Below are 27,663 nucleotides of genomic sequence, written 5' to 3'. Positions count from 1 at the left end.
CCGATTCCTGTAATCAAGATTTTGTATAAGGAGATCTCCATAGTGTGACTGCTCTTACAGTAGAAACCTTCATAGCATGACCATTCTTACAGTACGGAGCCCCATAGCCTGACTGCTTTTACAGAAGAGACCTCCATAGTGTGACCACTCTTACTGCAGCCTTACAGTAGGGACCTTACAGTAGACAGTTTCATAGTGTGACTTTTCTAACAGTAGAGAACCCTTCATTTTTGGCAATATAAAGCCGTTCTGTCCTGTAGTTGTAGTGTTTGCCCCCTGGTTATGGTTACACTATAGGGCATAACCCTTAGGCCGATTTCTGTTCGTACTATTGCTATAATTGCATGTAGTGATTGGGTCGACCCCGAGACGTCTTCTCTATAAGCACAATAACCTTAATTTTTGTTGTCTTTCTTTGCCCCACAGTCCGCCGTTTGCTAAATCCCTGTGACTTCCGTCTCAGGATCTATGGTCAGATGATCTTGGCTTTGGCAATGGCAATAATGTGAGAAGATTGAACTTGTTTGGACAAAGCAATAGTTAAACCTCACTTGAGGGCCTCTATCAGATCTGGTCTGTTGTCAATACATGTGCAAAGATGGTGTGCTGAGACAAGTGCCAATGATGACCAGACTCCTCCTTTTCCTTTTGTCCTTACCTCTCACCATGGAGCAGGTCCCCAGCTGCAGACTGCGAGGATGGGAGATGGATCCTTTCACCCAGCCTGGAGATGTTCTCATTGCAGGGCTTTTCCTGGTCTACTCTGGATATGACTTTTCAACACCGAGCTTCCATGACTGGCCTCAGCCTGTGTCCTGTAAGGGGTAAGAGATTATACAGATTTTGATTGTGTATACCTGTACTATAGGTAGATCTTCTGGATCATATGAATTCAGTGGTATTCTTTCTGGATCACATGGTACTTGATGTACGGAGCACTGAGGTGCCAGGAGCTTTAAAGGCAGAAAAAATAAACATCTCAGACCATAAATGAAGTTTCATCAAAGAAAATTCTGCAACTCTCCAACAGACTTTGCATTTCAATTCCTTGTCATTTAAGAGATATCTGCTTGACCTAGTCCTGCTAACATAGATGGGGGTTTCTTAAAATGTAGCAGAGAAGGTAATAACTAGGATGGTCATTTATGCTCATGGAGCATTGTCTAACCAGGCTTCCTAAATACACAGCAACAGCAAGACCAGTCACTTTTACAGTAGAGATGACAAACTGAATTCACCCTGCCCTAAGATACTTGGTAAAGCAACCATGGAAGAATTAAGAGACATGTTACTCGTCCCTTCAAGAAGCTTCTTTAAGGTACAAGTGGCATTAGGGTTCAATGTTATTGTCCTGTACAGCTGGTTCTTGCAGTCCTACACATAAAGCATGAGTATCCCCGCTGTCAGACTGAAAGTAGCAACTTATTCGCTCCCTATGCAGAGCAGGGGGAAAGGAAAGGCAGTCTTTGTTGACACCCAAAAATATCCATGAGGAAAACCTCAGAGATTGTTGTTACACACATCACAGCTCTGCAACTACATGTAAACAAAGGGCCAGAACATAACTAGGAAAAATCTGTTCTTTATTTTTCTATATAACTTGGATAACCCCTTTAAGATAATTTTGGTCTCAAAGAATCTGTTGTTTTCTCTGAACATTGAAGATCTTAAGTTTGCCCCTAAAAGGATCCAACGGGGGCTGTTCTGTGTTTTTAAACTTCACGCCTTTACCATTGTTCAAAGATTTTGTCTATCATTTTCTCTATTTGGGGACCAGACATTAAACCTTGATGAAACGGCAGATTGCAGAAAGAGTTCTTGGATGATACATCTGTAGGCCACGGTTTATTCCAAACCTTGGCTTGGAAGTATTAGTGAGTGCTAAGAATCCACTGGAAAATGTGACAATGTTCATAGGAGTATAATAGAGGAACCCTGATGCAGACTTCAATAATGAAGGATCTCTTCTCTAGACAGGCCTCTATATGTGTCAGGACCATTTAGGGGCCGCCAAGGGTGAAATATAAGATTTTTTTCACTGAATCCACTTTTCTATCTATGGGTTCCTTCAGGCGTAATGACTTTTCTGAGGGGAACACAGCTTTTTTGGATAGTCTTTCCACTGCTAAATCAGCTTTTGGGACAGCCTCCTACTCCAGAGAATTTCAATCTGCCTGCTTCAGTCAAACATTTTCTCCTTGGTTTTCTTGGTTTTTGGAAAATAAAACAATCTCTCACATTCAAGCTTATTCTGCACATTTTTATTCATGGCACCTCAACCAGCATCAATATGTTATTAACGAAGTCAATGAGGTGGCCCTATAAGTCATTGACAGCTATCTCTGTAGGCATAGAGGGAAAGCTGTGAGTCACTGATAGGACCACCTCCTTGACTTCAAAGCCCCAAATCAGCAATAATTTAAATAAATGTAATACAACGTATATTGAAATCTTTCTAACAATGCTTAAAGAGGTTGTGTACCTTCATCAAGTGGAATTTATCATATAGAGGAAGTTAATACAAGGCACTTACTAATGTATTGTAATTGCTTCCTCTGCTGGCTGGATTCATTTTTCCATCAAATTGTATAATGTCCATTTCCATAGTTACGACCACCCTGCACTCCATTAGTGGTGGTCATCCAGTTCTAAATAGAAGATAGCTTCCGAGCTGTCTTACATTTAGACCATTTTCGACACCTAAAACAGGCACAGAAAATGGTGAATGAGACGTTCCTGCCAGCTCCTCCCCAACCACAATTTTAGACCTGGCATGAGCGCGTAATAGTTGCATCAAACCATTGTGCCGCCATCTGAGCCTAAAATACACCTAATTTATGCGTATTTCAGATTAGTAAATGACCCCCTAAGTCGTCTAGCAGAGGCAGTTGGCATTGCCTAGATTTGAGAGACGTTTTCCAGAAGTCTCCATGAGAGCCAAACATATTGATAAGCAGAGCAATGGTTTGCTGGCTGAGCACACCACTGGTTCATACAGAACCCATTACATCCTGCATCACACTGGCTGATTCTATGCATACATCATATCATTGGCTCCCTTCCATCTAACAGCGCATGTTCAGGAAAGCCATATAAACCGACATAAGCTTCAATGAAGGAAAGCACCTACTTCACACAACAAGGAGGCTGCAGACAGACAAGGAGTTAGGAAAGCCCTTGAGAGCACTGGAGAAGTGTATGTATAAGTGGATAATGTTCTGCAAAAGGAGCAATGTAATAAATGTCATGGGAAGAACTATCTTGCTGCACCTCTAGCTGAGGGTCAGAGACCACTTCTTGTATATAGCTTGCTATGTCGGCAGTATCCTGTACTTTCTTTATGTTGTAAGACCTAGTCTCCATTATGACCTGGAGAGAAAAATACATTGGCTCCTTCCTTCTGCCCAGCTTCATAGTGTCCATGGTGATTGGTTAATTCATTAATCGATCATTACTGCTTGTTAACCTGTCTCTTTTTAGTTGTACCTAGGGGTCTTCAACCATCCAGGAAATACTGAATATAGCATTGTATAAACCCTTCTTCCTGTTTCCTCGTGTCTCCAACAGGTTCCACATCCGTTATTACAGGGATGTTCTTGGCCTCATATTTGCAATTAATGAAATTAACAATTCTCCAGACCTTCTGCCTAACATCACTCTTGGCTACAGCCTCCTCCACTCCTGCATGTCTGAGCTGCGAGCCATCGGAGGGTCACTGTCCATGATGTCTGGTGCTGGAAGTCCAATCCCCCGTTATGATTGTCATAAGACATCGGCAATTGCTGGGATTATTGGAGATATGACCTCATCTCTGTCGCTTCCTACAGCTCAGATCCTGGGGGTTCACTCTTACCCACAGGTAACGCAGTTATTCTTGAAAGGTCTATTATTGTTTTTGTCAATTTCCATCCCTTTTGTCTTTAAATTCTTTGTGACTAAAGATCACACATGATCTATTATTTAATCTATTAATGATATCGAGGACGGGATTAATAGCACCATTTCTATTTTTGCAGATGACACTAAGCTATGTAGTACTGTGCAGTCTATGGAAGATGTCCATAAACTACAAGTAACAACTTGGCAAATGAGGTTCAATGTGGATAAATGCAAAGTTCTGCATCTTGGTAGTAATAATCTCTGTGCTTCATATGTCCTAGGTGATGTAGCACTGGGAGACTCACTTATAGAGAAGGATTTGGGTGTCCTTGTGGATAGTAGATTAAAAAACAGCATACAATGTCAATCAGCTGCTTCTAATGCCACCAGGATATTGTCATGTATTAAACGAGGCACGGACTCGCGGGGTAGGGATGTGATATTACCACTTTACAAAGCGTTGGTGAGGCCTCATCTGGAATATTCAGTTCAGTTCTGGGCACCAGTCCATAAAAAAGGATGCCCTGGAGCTGGTAAAAGTACAGAGGAGAGCGACTAAACTGATAAGGGGCATGGAGGGTCTTAGTTATGAAGAAAGATTAAAAATAATTTAATTTATTTAGTCTTGAGAAGAGATGCCTGAGGGGGGACATGATTAACCTGTACAAGTATATAAATGGGCCATACAAAAAATATGGTGAAAAACTGTTCCATGTAAAATGCCTCCGACTGGAGAAGAAAACGTTTAGTCTCCAGAAGCGTCAAAGCTTCTTTACTGCAAGAACTGTGAATCTGTGAAATAGACTCCTCAGGACGTGGTCACAGCAGGAACAGTGGACAGTTTCAAAAAGGGTTTAGATGAATTCTTAAAAGTAAACACTAATGTTTATGAAAACATGTAAAAATCTGAATTTCGCTTCCTTTTGGGATTTGCATCCCCACCTATCCCTTGGTTGAACTTGATGGACTTATGTCTTTTTTCAACCGTAAGAACTATGTAACATTGTACTGATTCCTGTATCAGGGTGGTGTTTGAGCATTGTACAGTTGAAACAACTGAAAAAGGGGACAGCCAAAATATCCAGCACCACTGCCAAGCTTGTGACCAAAGGTAACAGAAAAATATTAATGTTCTGAGCCATGTTCAGTAAAACAACATTTCTCTGCATCATCAAGTCCGCTGATATTTGGGGAATCATACCACCTTGCCTCCCTCCTATACTCAGCAGTGAAGTTTAGGGTACAGGGTCTTCAAGTCCGTTATAGCACAGCTTCCAGTTTCTGGCCTTGACACTTCCCTTGAAAATCAGCCCAAACTTCAAAAGCCAACACAACAACCAATGGACATCAGCTTGTCTGAATTATCACCCACCCCAAGCTCCAACATGTAGCTTCCTGGTCACAGCTAACCTGTAAAGTTAGAGGTTGCGGCTGCAGGTGATCAGCCACAAACCTTGTGGCCTCATACAGCAGAGTATCAGCATTTCAGAACTCAATTCGTGTTATAATTCATCTTCAGAATTATTGTCCATAAGGGTAATATTGTTGCATAAAATAGTTACTGGTGTAAGAATTTGCAAAAATGTTAATACCCTGAAGGTCTCCTTGTGTGCTTGTATATGAATCTAACTAGTTATGGCCTATCAAACACAAAGTGTGCAAGTCAAAAACAAGCAGAAGTCACTTAACTCTAGTTGTCATTTTTTTTCCAGATCAGTCATGGAGCCTCCACTGCAGTGTTGAGTAATAAAGTGAACTTCCCATCATTCTTCCGCACAGTGGCCAGTAACATTTTCCAAAACCTGGCCCTCTCCCAGCTGATTGGTCAGTTTGGTTGGACTTGGGTGGGGATGTTGATTGTAGATAATGACGTAGGAGAGCAGGGTGGACGAGTGATAAGGGCCGAGATAGAGAAAAGTGGAAGTTGTGTTGCTTTTTATGAAAAGATTCACCTCAGCTACTCTAAGAGACAAGTCCTAAGGGTGGTGGATGTTATAAGGGAAAGTTCTGTGAACATCATTATCCTCCACAGCACTGAAGCCCACATGAAATCTCTTCTTGATACCATGTACGATGAGGGAGTCACTGGGAAGATTTTCATTTCCTCCGTATCATTTACAATAACGCCTGGACTTTTCTCCAAAAAAGCTTGGAAAGTGCTTAATGGGACCATTGGGTTAATGCCTATTACGGGTCAGATGCCAGGATTTGAGACTTTTCTTCAAAACTTACACCCTTCCTTATACCGCACATATCCATTTATTAAACCATTTTGGGAAACTGCTTTTAACTGCACTTGGACAAATAGAGAAATAATACAAGACACAAGAGATCCTGGCACTCAGCGGGCACCGTGTACACAAGCTGAAGATCTTAAGGAGATGATACCTTCTTTATTTGAGACATATGACCTCAGCTACACTTACCATGCCTACCTGGCCGTATATGCCTATGCTCATACCCTGCATAATTTACTCCAGTGCCCATCAGGGAGAAACTACCAGCCATGTGGCAATGTCAGCAGTATTCGACCATGGAAGGTAACAGACTTGGGAAATCCTGATGTACAATCTTTCAAGTCAGGTTTTACTAAAATCACAAATTAAAGGGATGGTAGGTGATAAGAAAACAAATCATGGTTGCTCTCTTCCAGAAACAGCATCACAACTGTCCATGGTTAGCCTGGTATTGTAGTTAAACACCATTAAACTGAAAGAGGCTGAGATGCAATGCAACACCCGACCTGTAGAGAGGTCTGACAATCCCTTGAAGGCCGGCTGCTTAAAGGGAATGTCTCCCATATATATGTATATTTTTTTTATATACAAATCCTCATCTGTGTGTTTATGTTTGGGCCTATTTATATTGGCTGATGCATGATGGGGCAATGACCAGGAACAAACCGTTCATTCCCGATCATTCAGCTGCAGTTACATGTGATTATTTATGCCCATACAGATTCATTGTGTTGGTAGTACATCCTTTTTTACATAGGGCGATGTGGTACCAACAACGATTTTAGGATTTGCATGAAAGATGTGATTACCTGACCTAAGAGAATTTGCTCATTTTGTAAGAAGATTGGCAGCTCCTTTACACAGGGCACTTATTGGGAACAAGTGATTTCCTGATCCTCGGCCCATGTAATAAGGTCTTTAAAGGCCCCCATAAACATCAGTGTACTGTACTCCAAACCTACCAGCAATTATTTACTGTGCATGGTGACCTTAGCTCTCTTACCCTTAGATAATAATGAGATGGCCACTGCTGACTCCCCTTTTTAAGGGGGAGATGGCTCTGCTGACGCTGCCCTCTAACGATAATGAGAAGACTCAGGTGACCATCTATTGATGAGATGAATATATCTTGCCTCTTGAGGTTTCAGCCATGGGATCATGGACAATCTCTATATTTCTAAAATTCTTTCACCCCAATGTCTGCCATTTTCTATGTAACACTGTTCCCCTGCTTACCGCCACGGTCCCGATCGCCGTGTTTAGTGGTAATTTGCTGCCAGTGTTTCCTTTCAGCCCTTGACACAGCATGCTTGCTGCTTGTTTCCTGCAGCATTTCCTTAAGGGCCGGCGTACGTCACTTCCTGTGTTGTATGGGTTGGATCATGTGACCTTGCCAACCAATCCTACCCCTCCTGTACATATATAAGTGGCTCAGCCCCCTCCCCAGATGCCTCAGTGTCAAGGTCCTTGTGTCCTGCTAAGGTTCCTGATATCCGCTTGTATTCCTGGACTCGGCTACCTGTTTGATCCCTGCCTGCTTGCCTTGACTCTCAGGTTGCCCAGCCGGATTGCCTGACCTGTACCTGTGCCGCCTGCCCTGACCTATTGCCTGTCTGACTTCGCCTCTGCCTCATCCTTCGGTCCTGCAATGTTGCTGCTGGTAACGACTCAGCCTGCTGACAACGCATGTACCTCTGGTACCTTTCTCAGGTACCTCCTGGTCCACCTGGACCAGCTGCCTTGTGTGCCTATCCTCCTGAAGAGGTAGCGACCTGGTGTTCCCCTCGGGAAAGTCTATCCCCACCATCAGGGGTACTGTAAAGATCGAGGGGTTCCATCAGACAACGTCCTTACAGGAGCTAGGACACGTGGCACAGTGGGTTCACACCCGCTGGTTTGTGATATCTTTATTGCTACAAAACAAAATGTAAGATTCCTCTTCTCCTGCCTCTCAGGAGCTTCGATGTCAAGCTTCAGTTCATGTGGTAGTATTTTATATATTATTGGCAAGGTCAGCTAGAATGATACAAGCTAGGATGATATATAAATGAAGGATTCTACTGCTTTGGAATAGTCAGGATGACACTGTGTAACACCTCTTCTCATGGATCTACAGGTTCTTACATTTTTGAAGAAGACGCCATTTCATGCCCAGTCCGGAGACACTATCACTTTTGATGCCAATGGAGACATTTCTGCTTCATATGACATTGTGACCATCCAAATCCTCAGCGGACAATTCAAGCTTGTAACAGTGGGGTCATTTCTTCCCATGGATGCATCAGGTTACAAGATACTCATCAACAGCAGCCAGATTCTTTGGAATGATAAGTTTTCCCAGGTAGGATGTATGGATAAGTGACAGAAGAAAGGAGTGAGCATCTGATTGGCTGTTGGAGGTCAGGATCTAGGTCATTTTCTTATTTATAGCAGATGTATTAACAATTTGTGACCCTGTTTTCAGTCACAACTACAGATGAGCAAATAGATTTATCTCATCAACAAGAGTTCTTCACCTGTGAGGGGCTGCTCCTACTGCTTAAGGAGCTCCTCCCTGACACTTGATGGACATTTTTAATAGTATTGTAGTCTATGGAGATTGTGACATCTTCCTATTAAGCTCTGCTGGAGACCGCTCCTAAGCTGGTGCCATGTTTAACCGACCAAAATTCACCATACATTTATGTTTCTAAGGGGTTAAGAAACCACAGACAATCCCTTGAACCACAGGTGTCCGATTATTTGAGGTCCTCGATTTAATAAGTTGGGACTAGAGATGAGCAAATCGATTGACTCATCAACAGTTCTTCATCTGCGAGGGGCTGTCCCTGCTGCTGAACAAACTCCCCCCTTTTATTTGGCCCTGATAATCTCACGCCTGTGCCCGTGCTCCGAGTAGCCAGACAGGGCAGGGCGATATGTCAGACCACGTCAATCAAATGGCCGGGGGTGACTCATAAGCAGCAGGGACAGCCCCTACCAAGTGAAGAACTCTTATTGATGAGACATCAATTTGTACAAAAAGATTCACTCATCTTTAGTCCCAACTAAAACAAGGAACTCAATAGTTAAATCAAAGGCCTCATATCATCAAACACTAGTCAATCAATTTTTTTTCTTAACTCCTTTTAGAAACATTGATTTTACATGTCTGGTGGATGTCGGGAGCACCGGCTCAGGAGCTGCCTCCAGCAGGTCTTAATAGTAATATGTTACAATCCCCCATAGACTACAATACTAAATTATTGCAGTCTACAACATAAGTGATCAAAAGTTCAAGTCCCCTTGGGAGACTAAAAATAAAAATTTTAAACACAAAAAGTATGAAAAATTCATATGACTACTTTTACTATATTTCACTTATAAAAATAAACATAATTGGTATCACCATGTCCAAAAATGTCTATGAAACTATGAAAATCTGTACGGTGAACACCATAATGGCAAAACAAAATGCTCAAATGTAAGTTTTCTTGTCACTTCAGCCCCTGAAAAAAAATTAACATAAAGCTTTCAAAAAAGTTGTAAGTATCCCAAAATAGTAACAGAACTTCAGAATATCCTACAAAAACGGAGATCTCAAAACAGCTGTGTAGACAGAAATATAAAAAGCTATGGGTGTCAAAACATTTTTTGACACCCATACAGCTTTTTTCCCCCACAGTTTAGTTTTTTTTTTAAACACAAGAAAAACTATACTAACCTACAGAATAAGGTCATCATGTCAGTTTTAGAGGAAAGGGAGTAAACATGGTCAGAATGTTGTAAAAAAAATCTAAAAAGTTAGACATACCTCAGATCCTCTGCTGCTCCCAACAATTCCCCAGAACACCTGTGCGACATCTCTGCATCCACTGGTTAGCTGAGCGTTCAGTTCCTGTATAATGAAAGATCAAAAGGCAGAGGACAGCAGGTACCTGGGAATCGTTGGAACACCAAGGGGGAGGGTTAATCATTCAGTATTTTATGTTTAAGAAAAAAAACTATTGGTCAAATGAATATATGTCTGGAAAAAAAGTTGTGGCAATATGATACTTTGATGGTGCTTAGTGCTGCTATTTACGAGACCTCATGGTGTTTCTAACAGTTTAGAGATCAAACTATTCTTGTTTATTTGTGGACCTCACCAGTTATGTACATGAGGCTCCACCATGACCACAGGCAGCAACAGTAGAAGCTTCCCTTTTACCATGACAACTCGAGAAGTTCTACAAGTAGACCAGGTTGCGCTGCATGCCTGTAGGTTACACCTTTGATCAACATCATATAAGTAGTCCTGCGACAAATACTAAGGACGAAATTTATCAAGACTGGACTCCACCAATCTTGATATCCCCTGCACCGCTGGAGGATGCACCTAATTAATGACGAGGCGCAAAATTAGGCGCATCCTCCTGCAGTCCAAAGCCTAACCAGATATCTACAACAGTTTAGAGATGCCGTCAATTTCCGGCTTCTTGGCTGGCCACGCCCTGTTTTAGGAAAGTGATGAGGATAGCGAAAAGTGGAAGATGCGACAATTTTTTAAAAAGTTGCAACTGCGACTTTTTAATGCCATTTTTCAGGCACAAATGGAATGATAAATCTCCCTCTTAGATTTTATAAACCTTTGTCTGTTTCTTCTTCTCTATACAGGCCCCAGAGTCTGTGTGCAGTACCAGCTGCATCCCTGGATCCAGAAGAGTCCCCAGAATAGGACAACCACTCTGCTGTTTTGACTGTGTGCCATGCTCTGCCGGAGAGATTTCTAATAGCACAGGTAAGTGTCTCAGTTACATGTAAAGTTGACTTTGCCTTAACATCCAAACCATTCCTACAAAACAGAGAGGGCTATCCAGTCACTATATTGATGAGGTCAAGGTTGTCGCTGATCATTTGAATGGTTACGTTTGTTTAGTATTTTAATGAGACTGCTATCAAAATTGGTACTTTTATGGTTATTAGACATTGTTGCTTGCTGTAAGGGCTCAGCCTGTGCTTTGAGAGGATGATGTTTCGTGTTGAGCAAAGCGCACTTCGGAACAGATCTGAAGTCGCTTCACTCAAAACTTTGTTTGAATGTTGTACATACAGTACAGACCAAAAGTTTGGACACCTTCTCATTCAAAGAGTTTTCTTTATTTTCATGACTATGAAAATTGTAGATTCACACTGAAGGCATCAAAACTATGAATTAACACATGTGGAATTATATACATAACAAAAAAGTGTGAAACAACTGAAAATATGTCAGATTCTAGGTTCTTCAAAGTAGCCACCTTTTGCTTTGATTACTGCTTTGCACACTCTTGGCATTCTCTTGATGAGCTTCAAGAGGTAGTCACCTGAAATGGTCTTCACTTCACAGGTGTGCCCTGTCAGGTTAAGTGGGATTTCTTGCCTTATAAATGGGGTTGGGACCATCAGTTGCGTTGTGGAGAAGTCAGGTGGATACACAGCTGATAGTCCTACTGAATAGACTGTTAGAATTTGTATTATGGCAAGAAAAAAGCAGCTAAGTAAAGAAAAACGAGTGGCCATCATTACTTTAAGAAATGAAGGTCAGTGAGTCCGAAAAATTGGGAAAACTTTGAAAGTGTCCCCAAGTGCAGTCACAAAAACTATCAAGCACTACAAAGAAACTGTCTCACATGCGGACCGCCCCAGGAAAGGAAGACCAAGAGTCACCTCTGCTGCGGAGGATAAGTTCATCCGAGTCACCAGCCTCAGAACTCGCAGGTTAACAGCAGCTCAGATTAGAGACCAGGTCAATGCCACCCAGAGTTCTAGCAGCAGACACATCTCTAGAACAACTGTTAAGAGGAGACTGTGTGAATCAGGCCTTCATGGTAGAATATCTGCTAGGAAACCACTGCTAAGGACAGGCAACAAGCTGAAGAGACTTGTTTGGGCTAAAGAACACAAGGAATGGACATTAGACTAGTGGAAATCTGTGCTTTGGTCTGATGAGTCCAAATTTGAGATCTTTGGTTCCAACCACCGTGTCTTTGTGCGACGCAGAAAAGGTGAACGGATGGACTCTACATGCCTGGTTCCCACCATGAAGCATGGAGGAAGAGGTGTGATGGTGTGGGGGTGATTTGCTGGTGACACTGTTGGGGATTTATTCAAAATTGAAGGAATACTGAACCAGCATGGCTACCACAGCATCTTGCAGCGGCATGCTATTCCATCCGGTTTGCGTTTAGTTGGACCATCATTTATTTTTCAACAGGACAATGACCCCAAACACACCTCCAGGCTGTGTATGGGCTATTTGACCATGAAGGAGAGTGGTGGGGTGCTGCGCCAGATGACCTGGCCTTCACAGTCACTGGACCTGAACCCAATCGAGATGGTTTGGGGTGAGCTGGACCGCAGAGTGAAGGCAAAAGGGCCAACAAGTGCTAAGCAAATATGACATATTTTCAGTTCTTTCACACTTTTTTGTTATGTATATAATTCCACATGTGTTAATTCATAGTTTTGATGCCTTCAGTGTGAATCTACAATTTTCATAGTCATGAAAATAAAGAAAACTCTTTGAATGAGAAGGTGTGTCCAAACTTTTGGTCTGTACTGTATATCAGTCTCCCTACAGAATTCAAAAGTTTGGGCTTCATGGAAGTGAAATTCATTAAGTCCAAAGTCTCACGAGACTTCAGTAAAGAACTTTGGCATTAGATTCTACAACTTAAAAAAAAAAAACTGTAATCTGAAGTCAGCTTCGGTACCCAGATTTAACATGTTTTTCAAATTGAATAATCAAATGCCGAAGTTATTCACCGAAGTTTGCCGAGACTTCGGACATAATGAATTTCACCTCTGCAAAGCCTATACATGTGAATGCTGTATGGAGATGTGTCTCCGTACTCTATTAAAACAAAGTTTTGAATGAAGCGACTTTGGATCTATGATCTGAAGGGATCTTCGCTGAACACTAATAATGTTATAGCGATTTTCTCCTGTTACAAAAAAATAAAAAAATTATTTTCCATTTTCACAGCCAAAGTTTTTTTTTTTATTCTATGAAATGCCTGTTAGACCAAGATGCTCACTACACCCCTTTAAAATTCCTTCGGGGGTATAATTTCTGAAATGGGGTCACTTTGGGGGGTTTCCACTGTAGGGGTACCTCAGAGTCTCTACAAATGCAGACTGGTGCCTGAAAATTATTCCAGTGAAATCTGCGCTCCTTCCATTATGAACCCTGCCATGTGCTAAAAAAGGAGTTGTTGTATTTAGGACAAAATGGGTAAAATAATGTGGGGTTCTTCTTCTCCTTTTAACCCTTGTGAAAATGGAACAATTGGACCTAAAGCAACATTTTCTTGTAAAATAGTTTACTTTTCATTTTCACGGCCAAGTGTTTCTAAATTCTTTGCAATGCCTTTGGGGTCAAAGTGCTCACTATACCCCTTGAAAAATTCCATGGGGGGTATAGTTTCCAAAAAGGGTTCACTTTTTAGAGGTTTCTACTGTAGGGGTGCATCAGGGGATCTTCAAATGCAACATAGTACCTGAAAAGTATTCCAGTGAAATCTGTCATGCAAAAGCCATATGGTGCTCCTTCTCTTCTGAGCCCTGCCGTGGGCCCATACAGCAGTTTATGGCCACATATGGGATGTTGCCATATTTAGAATAAAATGGGTTACTGTCACGCCCATGTGTGGGAGGGAGACACCACACTGGACGAAGGAGTACCTAGAGTCCTAACTAACCCTATGAGACCCTGGCGATAGTGACAGGACTGAGACTACCCGTTTCTCCAGAAAGGAAGGACAACCAGGAGTCTCCCTCAGGCCTACAACAAATGGTAGGGAAAAAACAACACACAGATAAACCAAAACAAAATGCAAAATTAAACACTTAACTTTCCAGTAGCTATGGCAGCAATAGGAACTCAGCCAAGAACAAAACACCAGCAGACCACAGATACCACTGAAGCTATAAACCGCACAGCATAGTGGGAGAAGCAACTATAAATAAGGAAAGTTAAATGACCACAATAGCAACACCTGGAGGTTGAAGGTGTGGCCAGTATCAGAAACAACACAGACGTCTATTGATCCACAAGGAAACCTGCCAGATCAAAGCACGTGTTGCCAGTCTCACAGATCTTCTGTCACCTACTGTCGCGGGGACATCCGTATGTCTCGGTACATCCGTGACAGTATCAAATTGTGGGGTGCTTTATTAACAAACAAAATTTTCAAAAGTTGAAAAAATATATATATTTTAGTTTTTGCAACCATATGTTTCTAAAATTCTATGAAACACCTGTGGTATCAAAACACATTACACTACTCAAAAAATGACAGAGTATGGGGTCACATTTTGGGGGATTCCACTGTAGGGGTACCTCCGTATCTCTTCAAATGCAACATGACTCTTAAACCCATTCCAGTAAAATCTGTCCTCCAAAAACCATGTGGTGAGTCTTCCCTTCTGAGCCCTGCTGTATGCCCATACAACAGTTTATAACCACATGTGGTGTGTTTCTGTAAACTGCATAATCAGTGTAATAAAAAATGGTTTGTTTGGCTGTTAACCCTTTCAGCATTATATAAAAAATGTATTTAAAAAAAAATATATAAATTACGTACATTTTCCTTTAACTCTTGTGGAACACCTAAAAGGGTTAAGTAAGTTTGTAAAATCATTTTTTTTATCATTTGAGCGGTGTAGTTTCCAGTTTTCATTTATGGGTGGCTTCTATTACGTAAGTCGCTCAAAGTGACTTTATAACTGAATTGGTCCTTTAAAAAGTGGATTTTGGAAATTTTTCTTTAAAATTTTACAAATTGGTTCTAAATCTAAGTCTTCTAATGTCTTAAAAAAATAAACAATAAAATTACATTTACAAAATGGTGTTGACATAAAGTAGACATATGGAGAATGTTAAGTAATAACTATTTTGAGGTATCATTATCCAGCTTAAAAGCATTCGGCCAGCAGCTATTAAATGTGTATGGCTGCAGGCTGGCTTAAGAAAGTTCATCTAACTCCCATTTAAAAAAGTTATTGCCCTCTTATGACATCTTTAGAAGCAATAACCACAGTTACACAAACTTGCTTGATCTCAATGCTATGTGGATAAGAGGGCCAGGTTAAAACATCGGAGAAAATCTAAATATAAACCACAGACAAGATGTTAATGGTTGCACAAGGAACCTGCATCCTGAATAATGTTGGTCTTCTCCAGTTAAAATTCTTTTGAATAATGTTAAAATGGCTGTCCAACCGCCCAAAATAGGAGGGTCAGATCAACCTTCAGGTTCTGTTCACATATGCAGTAGCAACATAATTTAGAACCTTCATTGCGAAGTCAGATTTGACAACAGTAAACACACCAAACCTGAACAGGCTGCTGTCAACAGAGTAGGTCAAGCACTGGGATATCCATCATATGATGGATCTAGCACTATGTAATTATTTTTAGTACATGCCATAAATAACATGGACTTTATTGTTTAGATGCCGTTGGGTGCTTGAAATGCCCACAAGACCAGTGGTCAAATGAAGAACAAAATGGATGTGTTCCAAAAATAATAGAATTTTTGACATATCAAGAACCACTGGGACGTTTCCTGATGTCAACGGCCTCTATGTTTTCCTTTTTGGCTCTGTCCATTTTACTGACTTTTATTAGGTTTAAAGACACGCCAGTCATCAAAGCGACCAACCGGGAGCTCAGCTACATCTTGTTAGTGTCTCTCATTCTCTGCTTCCTCTGCTGTTTGGTCTTCATAGGTCAACCAACTAAGATGACCTGCCTTCTGAGACAAACATTCTTCAGTGTGGTCTTCTCTCTCTGCATCTCCTCAGTCCTGGCAAAGACTATCATGGTAATCTTTGCATTTAAAGCCACCAGTCTTAACAGTCCCCTGAGGAAATGGTTGGGACCTACAATCCCACGTTACATTGTAGGACTTTGCTCTGGGCTACAGATTGTAATTTGTTCTGTATGGCTTAGTAAGTCTCCCCCCTTCCCAGCACTGAATTTTCAGTTAGAAAATCACAAGATAATATTTGAGTGTAATGAAGGACATAAGTTGTTTTTTTACACAACTTTGGGGTTCATGGGTTTCTTAGCCATGATAAGTTTCTTTGTGGCCTTTTTGGCAAGGAACCTTCCAGGAACCTACAACGAGGCCAAACTCATTACCTTCAGCATGCTGGTCTTCTGCTGTGTCTGGATCTCTTTTATCCCTGCCTATCTGAGCACCAGTGGAAAATATACTGTAGCTGTGCAGGTATTTGCCATCTTGGCCTCTAGCACTGGACTTCTGAGCTGCATTTTTCTCCCCAAATGTTATATCCTACTTTTGAGACCAGATATGAATAGACGCGAGTGTGTCGGAAGTAACACGTTTGGACATTTGAGATTGTAATTACCGATATTGGCTTTGAGGCTGAGACGTTGATGTAAATAGTTGAAACCTTACGTTAATGGTGTTATATTCCGATACAGTCAATCCAGTTGTGTCTATGGTTGTAAAACATCCAATCATTTCTGATGTTTATCTACTGGGACCCTCAGTCATGATCAAAAATTGACCGCGATGGAGGACATAAATGGAATCCAAACATGGTGGACACTACAACGTAGACCTCATTTGTTGTGGTCATATTACTCTGTAAGATTATTTCAGATGCCTGGTAAGAACTACTAATGACTGTCGTTACTGTGACCACGAGTGGTCACTTGACAGAACGGCGTGGAATTGTGGAGAACACAGTAAACTATGAATGATACGATAGGCTGAATGCATAATACCAATAAACCATGGGATAAGGAGCGCCAATAGATCTGTGATTTATGGGAGTCCAGGGGGTCTCAGAATATGATGCTTGAAGGTTCACATCACATCCACTCCCCTGATAGACCCTTATGTGTCCGCATATCAGGCTCAGAGTTAGAGTGGAGGCAGCTGGATCCCAGCAGGACATAGTACATAAGGCCAGGGATGTGCATCCTTGCAATGTAATGATCTCAGATATCTCCTTTCCACACAAAGAGACCAGGTAAGTACGTTTGTATGATCAGTGATTGTTTAATGCTGCACAATAAGTACATTTTAACATCCAGACGCCAGTGACCCCCGTACAACTCTACACCCCCCCACACACACCTTGTCTTCTCACAACTGGATACAACAATGTCTGTGTTTATGTGCTGAGCCTTAAACTGCATAACCTCCTGTACCTAGAGGAACAAGTATACAGTACTTCAGAAGTTACCCTGGAGGCTGAAGCTGGGACACAAGGCAGGCAAATTCCACACCGTCTATACTGCTAGAAAAGGCAAGAACACCCCACAGTACTTACCTTATTGGAACTGCTTGCCTGGGGTATTCCTATCTGAGACACTGATCGTTAGGATATGCCATCAATGTCAGATCTGAGTTGTGACCAGTCACTGCAATGGGAGTACCAAAAACAGCAGATAGCTGTCTCTTCCAGCAATCTCATAGAGGTGGAGAGGTGGTCCTTGCATGCACGGTGCGCTCTCTTCGTTCATCGCTATGGAGCTTTCAAAAATAGACAAGCTCACTAGGCTGTTTTTGGAACTCAGGCATGCATGGTGTGCTCTCTTTCACTTTGGGGTCCCCGTTCTGTAGCTAGGAGATGGTCCCCTGATGGCATATCCTAGCAATAGGCCAGCAACGTCTCAGAAGGACAAACCCCTTTCAGGTGCCCATACACCGCTGTACCTTCCGCTCTCCAATAGACTCGCATGCTCGGTTCAGCAATAAGAATAAGCCGCCATTAACTGGGACACATTTCACAGGAGAAATTCTCTCACCACGGTAGAGAACAGATTGTGCCAAGTGGGAGTTTCTGACAGTGGTCTCTGTGACGGAGAGGAATTAGATTGGGGGGGGGGGGGGGGGGGGGGGAGTTCTGATCGAATAAGCGACAGGAGATATCGGACAAACATCACCCCTCTAAGACATTGACACTTAAGGTTATTGTTACAGCGGACACCTGTCCTCGTATTACAGGATACTGCATATAATGCAGACTACTCAGGTCATCTGGCCAGGAAGCTGTCGGAGAATGTAGACTAGCCTCGAGGATGATGGCTCACTACTTCCAGGAGAGCGGTCGCTTAGTTCCCATGACGTAATTGGGTAATGTCATCTCTATACCTCTCCTGCAGAGGGTGCTGCTGATTAACTACCATCTATAACAAGAATACGGACCACAGATCCCCTCTAGCACTGCACATCCGTACCCATTAGCCCCCTTGTTTAAAGAAGTGGAGGTCCAAGCTGTACCCAGAAATCGCAACACAACCGGGCCCTGGACACGTGGAGCAGCCGCTTGAGAGTATAGAATAGTGAGGCCACGTGACCATTCTTAAGCAACAGGTGGCATTTCCATGACAGGGACAGAGTGGTGGTGAGGGGGGCGCTTGAACATTCAAAAGCAATAACTGCAGTGATGGATAGCTTGGGGGGGGTCAGGGTGGTGGGCTGCTCTATGTCATCTCGTCCGCCCCAGTCCCTCTCTCCACTCCCTGCAGGATGTCCTCCACCACATGGACGCGGCTGTGCATTCTCAGCTGAGACTTGTATATGAACGTCCGGTGGCAGCGAGTGCATTGGTGGGGACGGTCCCCAGCCATGTGGGTGCGCTGGTGTCGGTTGAGGTCGGAGTTCTGGCTGAAGCTCTTAGGGCACATGTTGCACTTGTGTGGTTTCTCGCCAGTGTGCGTCCGTCGGTGGTGGATGAGGTTGGAGCTGTGGGTGAAGGTCTTTCCGCACTCTGTACACTGGAAGGGCCTCTCACCGGTGTGGGTGCGCTGGTGGTCCTTCAGCTGAGTGCTGCGGCTGAAGCTTTTGGGGCACTTGAGGCACTGGTAGGGCCGCTCTCCCGTATGAGTCCGCTCATGCTCCCTCAGCTGGGTGCCGCGCAGGAAGCTCTTCTCACAGTAAGTACATTTGTAATGTTTGGTCACATTCAAGCTGGGGGTCAGACCCTCTGGGAACCTGTCAGTCGCCTCCGGGAGACCCCAGTCAATAGTAAAAAGCTGAGATCCCTCCTCATGGGCCACCGTGGGCTGAGGCTGCACTGCAACGTCAGGTAACGACCCCCCAAACTGGGCATGCTTCTCCCTCTCCTCCTCAAAATACCGCAAGAGGTTTCCCACCAGTGTCTCAGGCAGAGGCTGCCCCATTTCTATGCTCTTTACCGGACCCGAAGGGTGATGCCCGAGGGTGACAACATCTGTGAGAAGAAAGAATGAGAAATATTACACAGAAACTGCAGGAAACAACATCACTCACAATGCACAGCAGCAGAAGGCACACACCAGCCTTTAAGGGGGTTGGCCCACGACAACAAGCTATCCACAGAATAGGGGATAAGTGTCTGATCGGTGGGGGTCCAACCTCTGGGGCCCCTCAACGGGATCCGTGTCCATTCAGCTCTGTAGGGCTGGTGGAGATAGCAGAGTACAAGCGTAGAGTCGAATGTTGAGGTGGACACAAGTGTGTCCACCACACCATTCAGAGGGGAACCCAGCCCCTATTCTAGAGACCCCTGCCTATCAGACAACCCCTTTAAAAATATCACAAGCAACGCTGTTAACACTTCACTTTACATTTTATACTCCAGTTACATCCAAGGCTGCAATCAGTCCACTGACAGAAGCTTAATCAGGAGATGTGCCGCGCTCTAGAACAGTATTATTCGGCATCAAACAAGATTTCCAGGTGAAAAAAAAAAGAAAACAATTCAGAGCAGCGAGCGACACCTGAGTGTGAACAGCAGCAGAATCATGAGAGCAGCTTCGGATGCGACAGGAGTATAGGACATGTAACCCGTTCTTGCCTCGGGAGCTGCATTTCATTATCGACGCCTTTTTTTTCTTCCTATTATTTTGCTCACCTCATTCAGCAAACCACACAACTTCTTCTGTTCACCAGCAGGGGGCTCCACACGTATTGACAATAAGACTAGACCATTCATCACAGCATAATCACATACAGAGGGGGCATGGCCCAGGGCTGCAGAATAATCCTCTTCTGTCCAAGACTTGGTCAGGAAACACAGGGCGGCCTCGAGAGGCGACACGCGGCATGAAATCTGAAATTATATTTGGTCGGACTAATCTAAGAAAATAAAAATATTCTAAAAATAAATATACTGGACGAGTCGGGCAGTCTGCCGCGCTGGTGGAGGAAGAGATGCCCACTATCTGTCATCCATGGCGCCCATGCTAGACAGCCAGTCTTCCATCCCAGCCATGGAGAAGGGGAGGGAGCTGCGATGGATGTTGTGGGCTTTTTTGAAGCTGTCCAGCCACCCGTTTGAGGCTTTAAAGTCCTGGATGCCCATGTCTCGGGCGATCTGCAGAGCTTTCTCCCGAATGATGCGGCCCGATAAGGTGACATCTGTGTCCCGTATGGAGAGCAGCCACTCCCAAACAGCAGAGTTCAGCTGGTCATTAGTGGTCCTCCGCCGCCGCCTGATGCGGTCCCCACTGACGTTGTTCTGCAAGGCGTCCAGCAGTTCCTCCCTCCGTTTGATGATCTGTACGACCTGCGCTCTGCTGACTCCGAACTGTGCGGCTATGGAGCCCACCGACTCGTTGTTCTCGTAGGCACAGAGGACCAGGATCTTGTCTTTCAGCTTCAGCCCCGTGCGTTTGTGCACAGTTCCCTTGTCGCAGGGAGGCTTAGGTGGCTTTCTTGTGGACAGTTGTGGCGATGGCGTCCTTCTAGTGTCGGGGAGTGGAGTCGATGCTGGAAGGGACAGGAATGAACCAGGTTACACGTCTATGAGTCGAAGAGGAATCTGTATTCATCCCATCCACAGCTGAGGGCAAAATCCCAACACCTATATCCAGACATGTCATCAGTGGTGGGACACGGCCATAGCACTGCAGCTCTTAATAACTAATGCCAAACGGCGGCCACGTAACGGAACTGAGAGGAAGTACACGCAGGACGAGCCCCATCAGACTAAGTACATACTACATTTCCCATCACTCATATCACTTATACACCACACATAAGCACCTGGCCAGACAACCTCACCAGTCATGCCCAATGTAACAATTACGATAGGAAAGCAGGGCAATTGTATTGCAGCTCCGGTTATGACTGGAGTACAAGATAAGAATTCACACAGTTACTGAACAAGTGTAGACCCTGTGAATGATGAGAAGTAGAGGAGATGTTATACAAATCATTGACTACAGTCTATAGGTGAAGATCTAACATCAAGACTGTTGGTGAGCCCTGATCTCGCCTAACCGAACTGAGCCCGATTCTGTACTATAAAACACCGATCAATCTACCCAAGTCCAACCCTCCTGCTTTACATCCACTAAGCCTAAATCTCCTTTTCCACCTCCACCCAGGTCTAGTTTCCTCTTCTTCCTTGGTCCAGAAATCTGTATTTTGGGCCCAGCTCTCTGCCCTACCTCCTCCTCTCTGACCCAGCTCTCCATCCTTCCTCCTCCTCCTCCCCGTCACAGATCTCCACTCTTCCTTTTCTTCTCGGGCCCAGGTTTTCACTCTTCCTCCTCTTCTTGATCCCAGCTTTCCACTCTTCTTCTCCTCTCCGGCCCAGCTCTTCATGTCTGATGAGATCTCTATTACTCTTCCTCATTTCAGGCTTAGTTTCTCCATCTTCTCTTGGGCACAGCTCTCACGTGCTTTTCCTCCTCCCAGGTCCAGCTCTCCACTCTTCTTTGTCTACTCTGCTACAATTTCTTCTCCTTTCTCGTCCACCTTCCCCTCGGGCTGAGAGCTCTTCTCCTCTCAGGCCCCCTGCTCGGGCCGATTGCTTTTTTTTCTCTCTCTCAGGCCTCTCACCTCTTCCTACCTCTCAGGCCTTGCATTTTCCTTCCGATAAAAATATGTTCAAAGTAGAGACCAGGAAGAGACCAACGCCTCCTTTCCTCACATAGACTGTCTATGGGACATGGGGCGCCAGGTCACTCACTGTAAACACTCGCTCTTCACTTAGCTGATGTTCTCCCTCACTAATGTCAAAAGGGGGTGACATGAGATGAAGTCTCAAAATAATTCTACAGGTAAACTCACTAATATGAACAGAATATAGGCAGTCACCGGACGGTGCTGTGATCTGCACCCCCGAGCTATGAGATCACGTCTGAGCTCCCCCGACTGACTAAGAGTCTTACAGTAGGGGGCCCTCTGACCCCTCTAACCAGTCACTAGTCCTCTGCCCTAATGTGGCTAATACAAGGATACGTCATTATAATACAGACATGATGATGTCATAGAGAAGCTTTGTAAGTGTCTGCGTGCCTGCTTACCTTCCACCACTGGCAGCGCTATGTCCTCCTTCAGTGAAGAGCTGGGTTCTCCGGACGCTGCTCCTTCTTCTTGCTTGATCCACAATGCCAGCTCTGGGTTAAACACTGCGCTGTCTGGAAAGGAAGAAACTAAATAAATGATGGTGGTCGCATCCTCGTCTACATGAAAACCACAAGTGAAGCTGCTCCTGGAGGTTATGGAGATTCCTACAAATGGACTAAGGAGAGAATCTGAGTAAAGATGAAGGAAGCTTTGGTGCCAGACATCGATAATCCTACAAACTCTCACCCTTTGGCCCTGATCTCTTCTTCCATCACAGAACTTGTGGGTCATATAGACGTAGCAAAGAGAGTAAAGTCTTTAAAGGGGTTTCCCCACCATAACAACTTATCACCTGTCCACATGAATGGATGTAAATCCAGTGGGAGCCCCTCCGATCACGAGAATGGAGGTCTCAAGTCAATGACGTGAAGGCACTTCCAGAGAGATGAATGTAGCGGCAGCGCACAGCCATGACTGTCACCCCACCGAGTTGTGGAGAGGTGACAACTTGCTATGGTGGGAACACCTTTAACACTCACGCCACACCTTCATAATGCAACTATAGGACCCACCCCGAACCACAAAGACACCAGAATACATGGTGACCCCTCACGTGGCACAGGCCACTAATCACCATGTATGGCCCAGGGTGGAAGGAAGGCACATTTCTACAGAAAATGTAGTGTTTAGAAAGCGCTGCTGCAGTGCATGCTGGGAGATGTAGTGTTTATACAGAAGAACAGACACCACAATGCAATGCAGCATGTGCAGTGCACCATGGGAGGTCACTTACTGGATTCCTCCTCCTGCCCTCCCGCCAGCTGCGGTGCCGATTTCTGGCAGCTCTGCTCATTCTTCACATTCTCCAGTTTCACCTGTAGTAAGATGTCAGGTTTGACGGCCGGCAGCGCGGGCACAGGCTGGGCACAGTCAGCCATGTTTTCTTCTAGTTTCTGTGACTGTGGCCTCCAAGCTGCGGAGAAGGAACGGAGATGAGTGTGTCATAGAGATAAGCAGCCAGGAGAGGCGTAGGCACCACTTACTGTCCTCTGAAACGTCATGTGACCCATAGTACGGTTCCTCCGACTGCTGGATCCGCACCAGAATACCAGGATTAGCAATCTCATATCCTAAGGGGAAAAGACGACAGAAGCCCCATTAGTTATATAACTGTCCAGTGCCGACTCCTCCCCCTACATAATATAACCTCAGGTGCCGACTCCTCCCCCTACATCATAACACCATAGGTGGTGACTCCTCCCACTACATCACATGATCTCAGATGCCGACTCCTCCCCCTGCGTCACACGACGCCAGGTGCCGACTCCTCCCCCTACGTCACACGCCAGGTGCCGACTCCTCCCCCTACGTACGTAATATAACCTCAGCTGCCGACTCCTCCCCCTACATCACATGATCTCAGATGCCAACTCCTCCCACTACGTCCCACGACGCCAGGTGCCGACTCCTCCCCCTGCTTCCCACGACGCCAGGTGCCGACTCCTCCCCCTGCGTCCCACGACCTCAGGTGCCGACTCCTCCCCCTGCGTCACACGAGCTCAGGTGCCGACTCCTCCCCCTACGTCACACGACCTCAGGTGCCGACTCCCCCCCCCCCTGCGTCCCACGACCTCAGGTGCCGACTCCCCCCCCCTGCGTCACACGATCTCAGGTGCCGACTCCTCCCCCTACGTCACACGATCTCAGGTGCCGACTCCTCCCCCTACGTCACACGACCTCAGGTGCCGACTCCCCCCCTGCGTCCCACGACCTCAGGTGCCGACTCCCCCCCCCTGCGTCACACGACCTCAGGTGCCGACTCCTCCCCCTGCGTCACACGATCTCAGGTGCCGACTCCTCCCCCTGCGTCACACGACCTCAGGTGCCGACTCCTCCCCCTGCGTCACACGACCTCAGGTGCCGACTCCTCCCCCTGCTTCACACGACCTCAGGTGCCGACTCCTCCCCCTGCGTCCCACGACCTCAGGTGCCGACCCCCCCCCCCTGCGTCCCACGACCTCAGGTGCCGACTCCCCCCCCCTGCGTCCCACGACCTCAGGTGCCGACTCCCCCCCCCCCCGCGTCACACGACCTCAGGTGCCGACTCCTCCCCCCCCGCGTCACACGATCTCAGGTGCCGACTCCTCCCCCTACGTCACACGATCTCAGGTGCCGACTTCCTCCCCTGCGTCCCACGACGCCAGGTGCCGACTCCTCCCCCTGCGTCCCACGACGCCAGGGTGCCGACTCCTCCCCCTGCGTCCCACGACGCCAGGTGCGACTCCTCCCACTGCGTCCCACGACGCCAGGTGCCGACTCCTCCCCCTGCGTCCCACGACGCCAGGTGCCGACTCCTCCCCCTGCGTCCCACGACGCCAGGTGCCGACTCCTCCCCCTGCGTCCCACGACGCCAGGTGCCGACTCCTCCCCCTGCGTCCCACGACGCCAGGTGCCGACTCCTCCCCCTGCGTCCCACGACGCCAGGTGCCGACTCCTCCCCCTGCGTCCCACGACGCCAGGTGCCGACTCCTCCCCCTGCGTCCCACGACGCCAAGTGCCGACTCCTCCCCCTGCGTTCCACGACGCCAGGTGCCGACTCCTCCCCCTGAGTCCCACGACCTCAGGTGCCCGACTCCTCCCCTTTAGATCAGTCCACTGGCTCCACCCCTCCGGGATGACTCACCCAGGGCAGTGAGGGCTCCATGTATCTCCTTCATGACGTTGCGGTACAGCTTCTTCTGCCAGTCCGCCAGCAGCTCCCAGTCCCGCAGAGAGAAGTAGACCGCCACATCGTTAAACGTCACTGTGCCCTGTGGATGGAGAGACTCCTCATTACCTCACCGGTCCATGCGGGGGCGCCGTGTATACAGTGCATCACACATCATGGCAGCGTAGGAGCGCTTGTACCAGAGGACGGGGCCTCACGTCCACACCACCGACCACGACTAACTGGACTCAGATACGGGCAAGTCTTCACAGCCAGGGGCATCATGGCTGACCCCTGACCCTGTAAGCTGACCAATGCGGGAGCACAGGGTGAAAGGTCAGGAGTCATGTGCCACCACCTGAGGTGTGTAAGAACGGGGAGCGAAACAGGAGGCTAAACAACTGCAGGGGGCGGAGGGGTCTCCTAATCTGTAAAGATGGAGGGGGCAGTCTCCTCATCTGCAGGGAGAGAGGGGGGGTCTCCTCATCTGTAAAGATGGAGAGGGTGGGGGGGTCTCCTGATCCGCAGGGAGAGAGGGGGGGGTCTCCTCATCTGTAAAGATGGAGAGGGTGGGGGGGTCTCCTGATCCGCAGGGAGAGAGGGGGGGGTCTCCTCATCTGTAAAGATGGAGAGAGGGGGGGTCTACTCATCTGCAGGGAGAGAGGGGGGGTGGTCTCCTCATCTGTAAAGATGGAGGGGGGGGGGTCTCCTCATCCGCAGGGAGAGAGGGGGGGGGTCTCCTCATCTGTAAAGATGGAGGGGGGGGGGTCTCCTCATCCGCAGGGAGAGAGGGGGGGTCTCCTCATCTGTAAAGATGGAGAGGGGGGGGGGTCTCCTGATCCGCAGGGAGAGGGGTGGGGTCTCCTCATCTGTAAAGATGGAGAGGGGGGGGGTCTCCTCATCCGCAGGGAGAGAGGGGGGGTCTCCTCATCTGTAAAGATGGAGAGGGGGGGGGTCTCCTCATCTGCAGGGAGAGAGGGGGGGTCTCCTCATCTGTAAAGATGGAGAGGGGGGGGGGGTCTCCTCATCCGCAGGGAGAGAGGGGGGGGTCTCCTCATCTGTAAAGATGGAGAGGGGGGGGGGGTCTCCTCATCTGCAGGGAGAGAGGGGGGGTCTCCTCATCTGTAAAGATGGAGAGGGTGGGGGGGTCTCCTGATCCGCAGGGAGAGAGGGGGGGGGTCTCCTCATCTGTAAAGATGGAGGGGGGGGGGTCTCCTCATCCGCAGGGAGAGAGGGGGGGGGTCTCCTCATCTGTAAAGATGGAGGGGGGGGGGTCTCCTGATCCGCAGGGAGAGAGGGGGGGGTCTCCTCATCTGTAAAGATGGAGAGAGGGGGGGTCTACTCATCTGCAGGGAGAGAGGGGGGGGTCTCCTCATCTGTAAAGATGGAGGGGGGGGGGTCTCCTCATCCGCAGGGAGAGAGGGGGGGGGTCTCCTCATCTGTAAAGATGGAGGGGGGGGGGTCTCCTCATCCGCAGGGAGAGAGGGGGGGGTCTCCTCATCTGTAAAGATGGAGGGGGGGTCTCCTCATCTGTAAAGATGGAGAGGGGGGGTCTCCTCATCCGCAGGGAGAGAGGGGGGGTCTCCTCATCCGCAGGGAGAGAGGGGGGGTCTCCTCATCTGTAAAGATGGAGAGGGGGGGGGTCTCCTCATCTGTAAAGATGGAGAGGGGGTGGAGGGGTCTCCTCTGAGAGGTGGGGAGGGGTCTCCTCTGAGAGGTGGGAGGGGTCTCCTCTGAGAGGTGGGAGGGGTCTCCTCTGAGAGGTGGGAGGGGTCTCCTCTGAGAGGTGGGAGGGGTCTCCTCTGAGAGGTGGGAGGGGTCTCCTCTGAGAGGTAGGAGGGGTCTCCTCAGAGAGGAAGGAGGGGTCTCCTCAGAGAGGAAGGAGGGGTCTCCTCAGAGAGGGGGAGGGGTCTCCTCTGAGAGGGGGGAGGGTCTCCTCTGAGAGGGGGGAGGGGTCTCCTCTGAGAGGGGGGAGGGGTCTCCTCTGAGAGGAAGAAGGGGTCTCCTCTGAGAGGAAGGAGGGGTCTCTGAGAGGAAGGAGGGGTCTCCTCTGAGAGGGGGAGGGGTCTCCTCTGAGATGAAGGTGGGGTCTCCTCTGAGGGGGGAGGGGTCTCCTCTGTAAAGGGGGAGGGGTGATGACGTCGGAGCAGGGTCCCGGACTAACCACATCTTTTCCCTCCCCCTGTGGAAGGACCGGTCGCACCCATGACTCAGAGAGGTACTTGCGGATGCCTCCACCGCACGTAACTAGACTGGGAGCACAGGGCCTCACCGGGTGTCGGATCTCCTCGGCCATGACCAGCTCCGGCTCCCTCTCAGCGATTCGCCGCCGCTTTCCGGTTAAACGAAATTAACTTCCGGCCTGACAACGTGCACTCTGCGCAGGCGCCACATTCCCAGCGCTTACTGTCCCAATGCGCATGCGTCCTGGCTGCAGAGGACTCGGCTATGACGGCGCTGATATTACCGGCTGAGGGTCTTCTCCGGTCACAGCCACAGTCCAGAGCTCTGACTACCC

General features: G+C 47.0%; 3 protein-coding genes across 5 annotated transcripts in view; 2 read left to right on the top strand and 1 right to left on the bottom strand.

Moving 5' to 3' along the window:
• LOC122944600 overlaps positions 1 to 27,663 on the top strand; it is a 565,582-nt gene that overhangs the window by 430,186 nt on the left and 107,733 nt on the right. The gene's annotated exons all lie outside the window — the stretch shown is intronic.
• On the top strand, positions 68 to 17,624 carry LOC122944590 (extracellular calcium-sensing receptor-like). Of its 2 annotated transcripts, XM_044303022.1 has the most exons (7): positions 68 to 505; positions 676 to 824; positions 3,568 to 3,859; positions 5,592 to 6,419; positions 8,233 to 8,457; positions 10,752 to 10,875; positions 15,573 to 17,624. In XM_044303022.1, exons 2-7 carry the CDS (start codon positions 706 to 708, stop codon positions 16,487 to 16,489), a joined length of 2,505 nt encoding a protein of 834 aa, XP_044158957.1. In that variant the 5' UTR covers positions 68 to 505; positions 676 to 705; the 3' UTR covers positions 16,490 to 17,624. The 2 variants fall into 2 exon arrangements, with proteins under 2 accessions (XP_044158957.1, XP_044158956.1); XM_044303021.1 differs by having other exon boundaries at positions 68 to 824.
• Positions 17,195 to 27,663, bottom strand: LOC122944598 (zinc finger protein 12-like). 2 transcript variants are annotated; one of them, XM_044303037.1, is made up of 7 exons: positions 27,418 to 27,663; positions 25,122 to 25,248; positions 23,482 to 23,568; positions 23,232 to 23,411; positions 22,396 to 22,509; positions 19,995 to 20,851; positions 19,201 to 19,331 (listed from the first exon to the last, which is right to left on the bottom strand). In XM_044303037.1, exons 1-6 carry the CDS (start codon positions 27,439 to 27,441, stop codon positions 20,301 to 20,303), a joined length of 1,083 nt encoding a protein of 360 aa, XP_044158972.1. In that variant the 5' UTR covers positions 27,442 to 27,663; the 3' UTR covers positions 19,201 to 19,331; positions 19,995 to 20,300. The 2 variants fall into 2 exon arrangements, with proteins under 2 accessions (XP_044158971.1, XP_044158972.1); XM_044303036.1 differs by lacking the exon at positions 19,995 to 20,851 and having other exon boundaries at positions 17,195 to 19,331; positions 27,418 to 27,569.

Source organism: Bufo gargarizans, chromosome 8, assembly GCF_014858855.1.
Source record: "Bufo gargarizans isolate SCDJY-AF-19 chromosome 8, ASM1485885v1, whole genome shotgun sequence".
In the NCBI taxonomy this organism is placed as follows: domain Eukaryota; kingdom Metazoa; phylum Chordata; class Amphibia; order Anura; family Bufonidae; genus Bufo; species Bufo gargarizans.
Note: the sequence above shows the minus strand (reverse complement) of the source record. Positions and strands in the feature narration are given on the sequence as shown.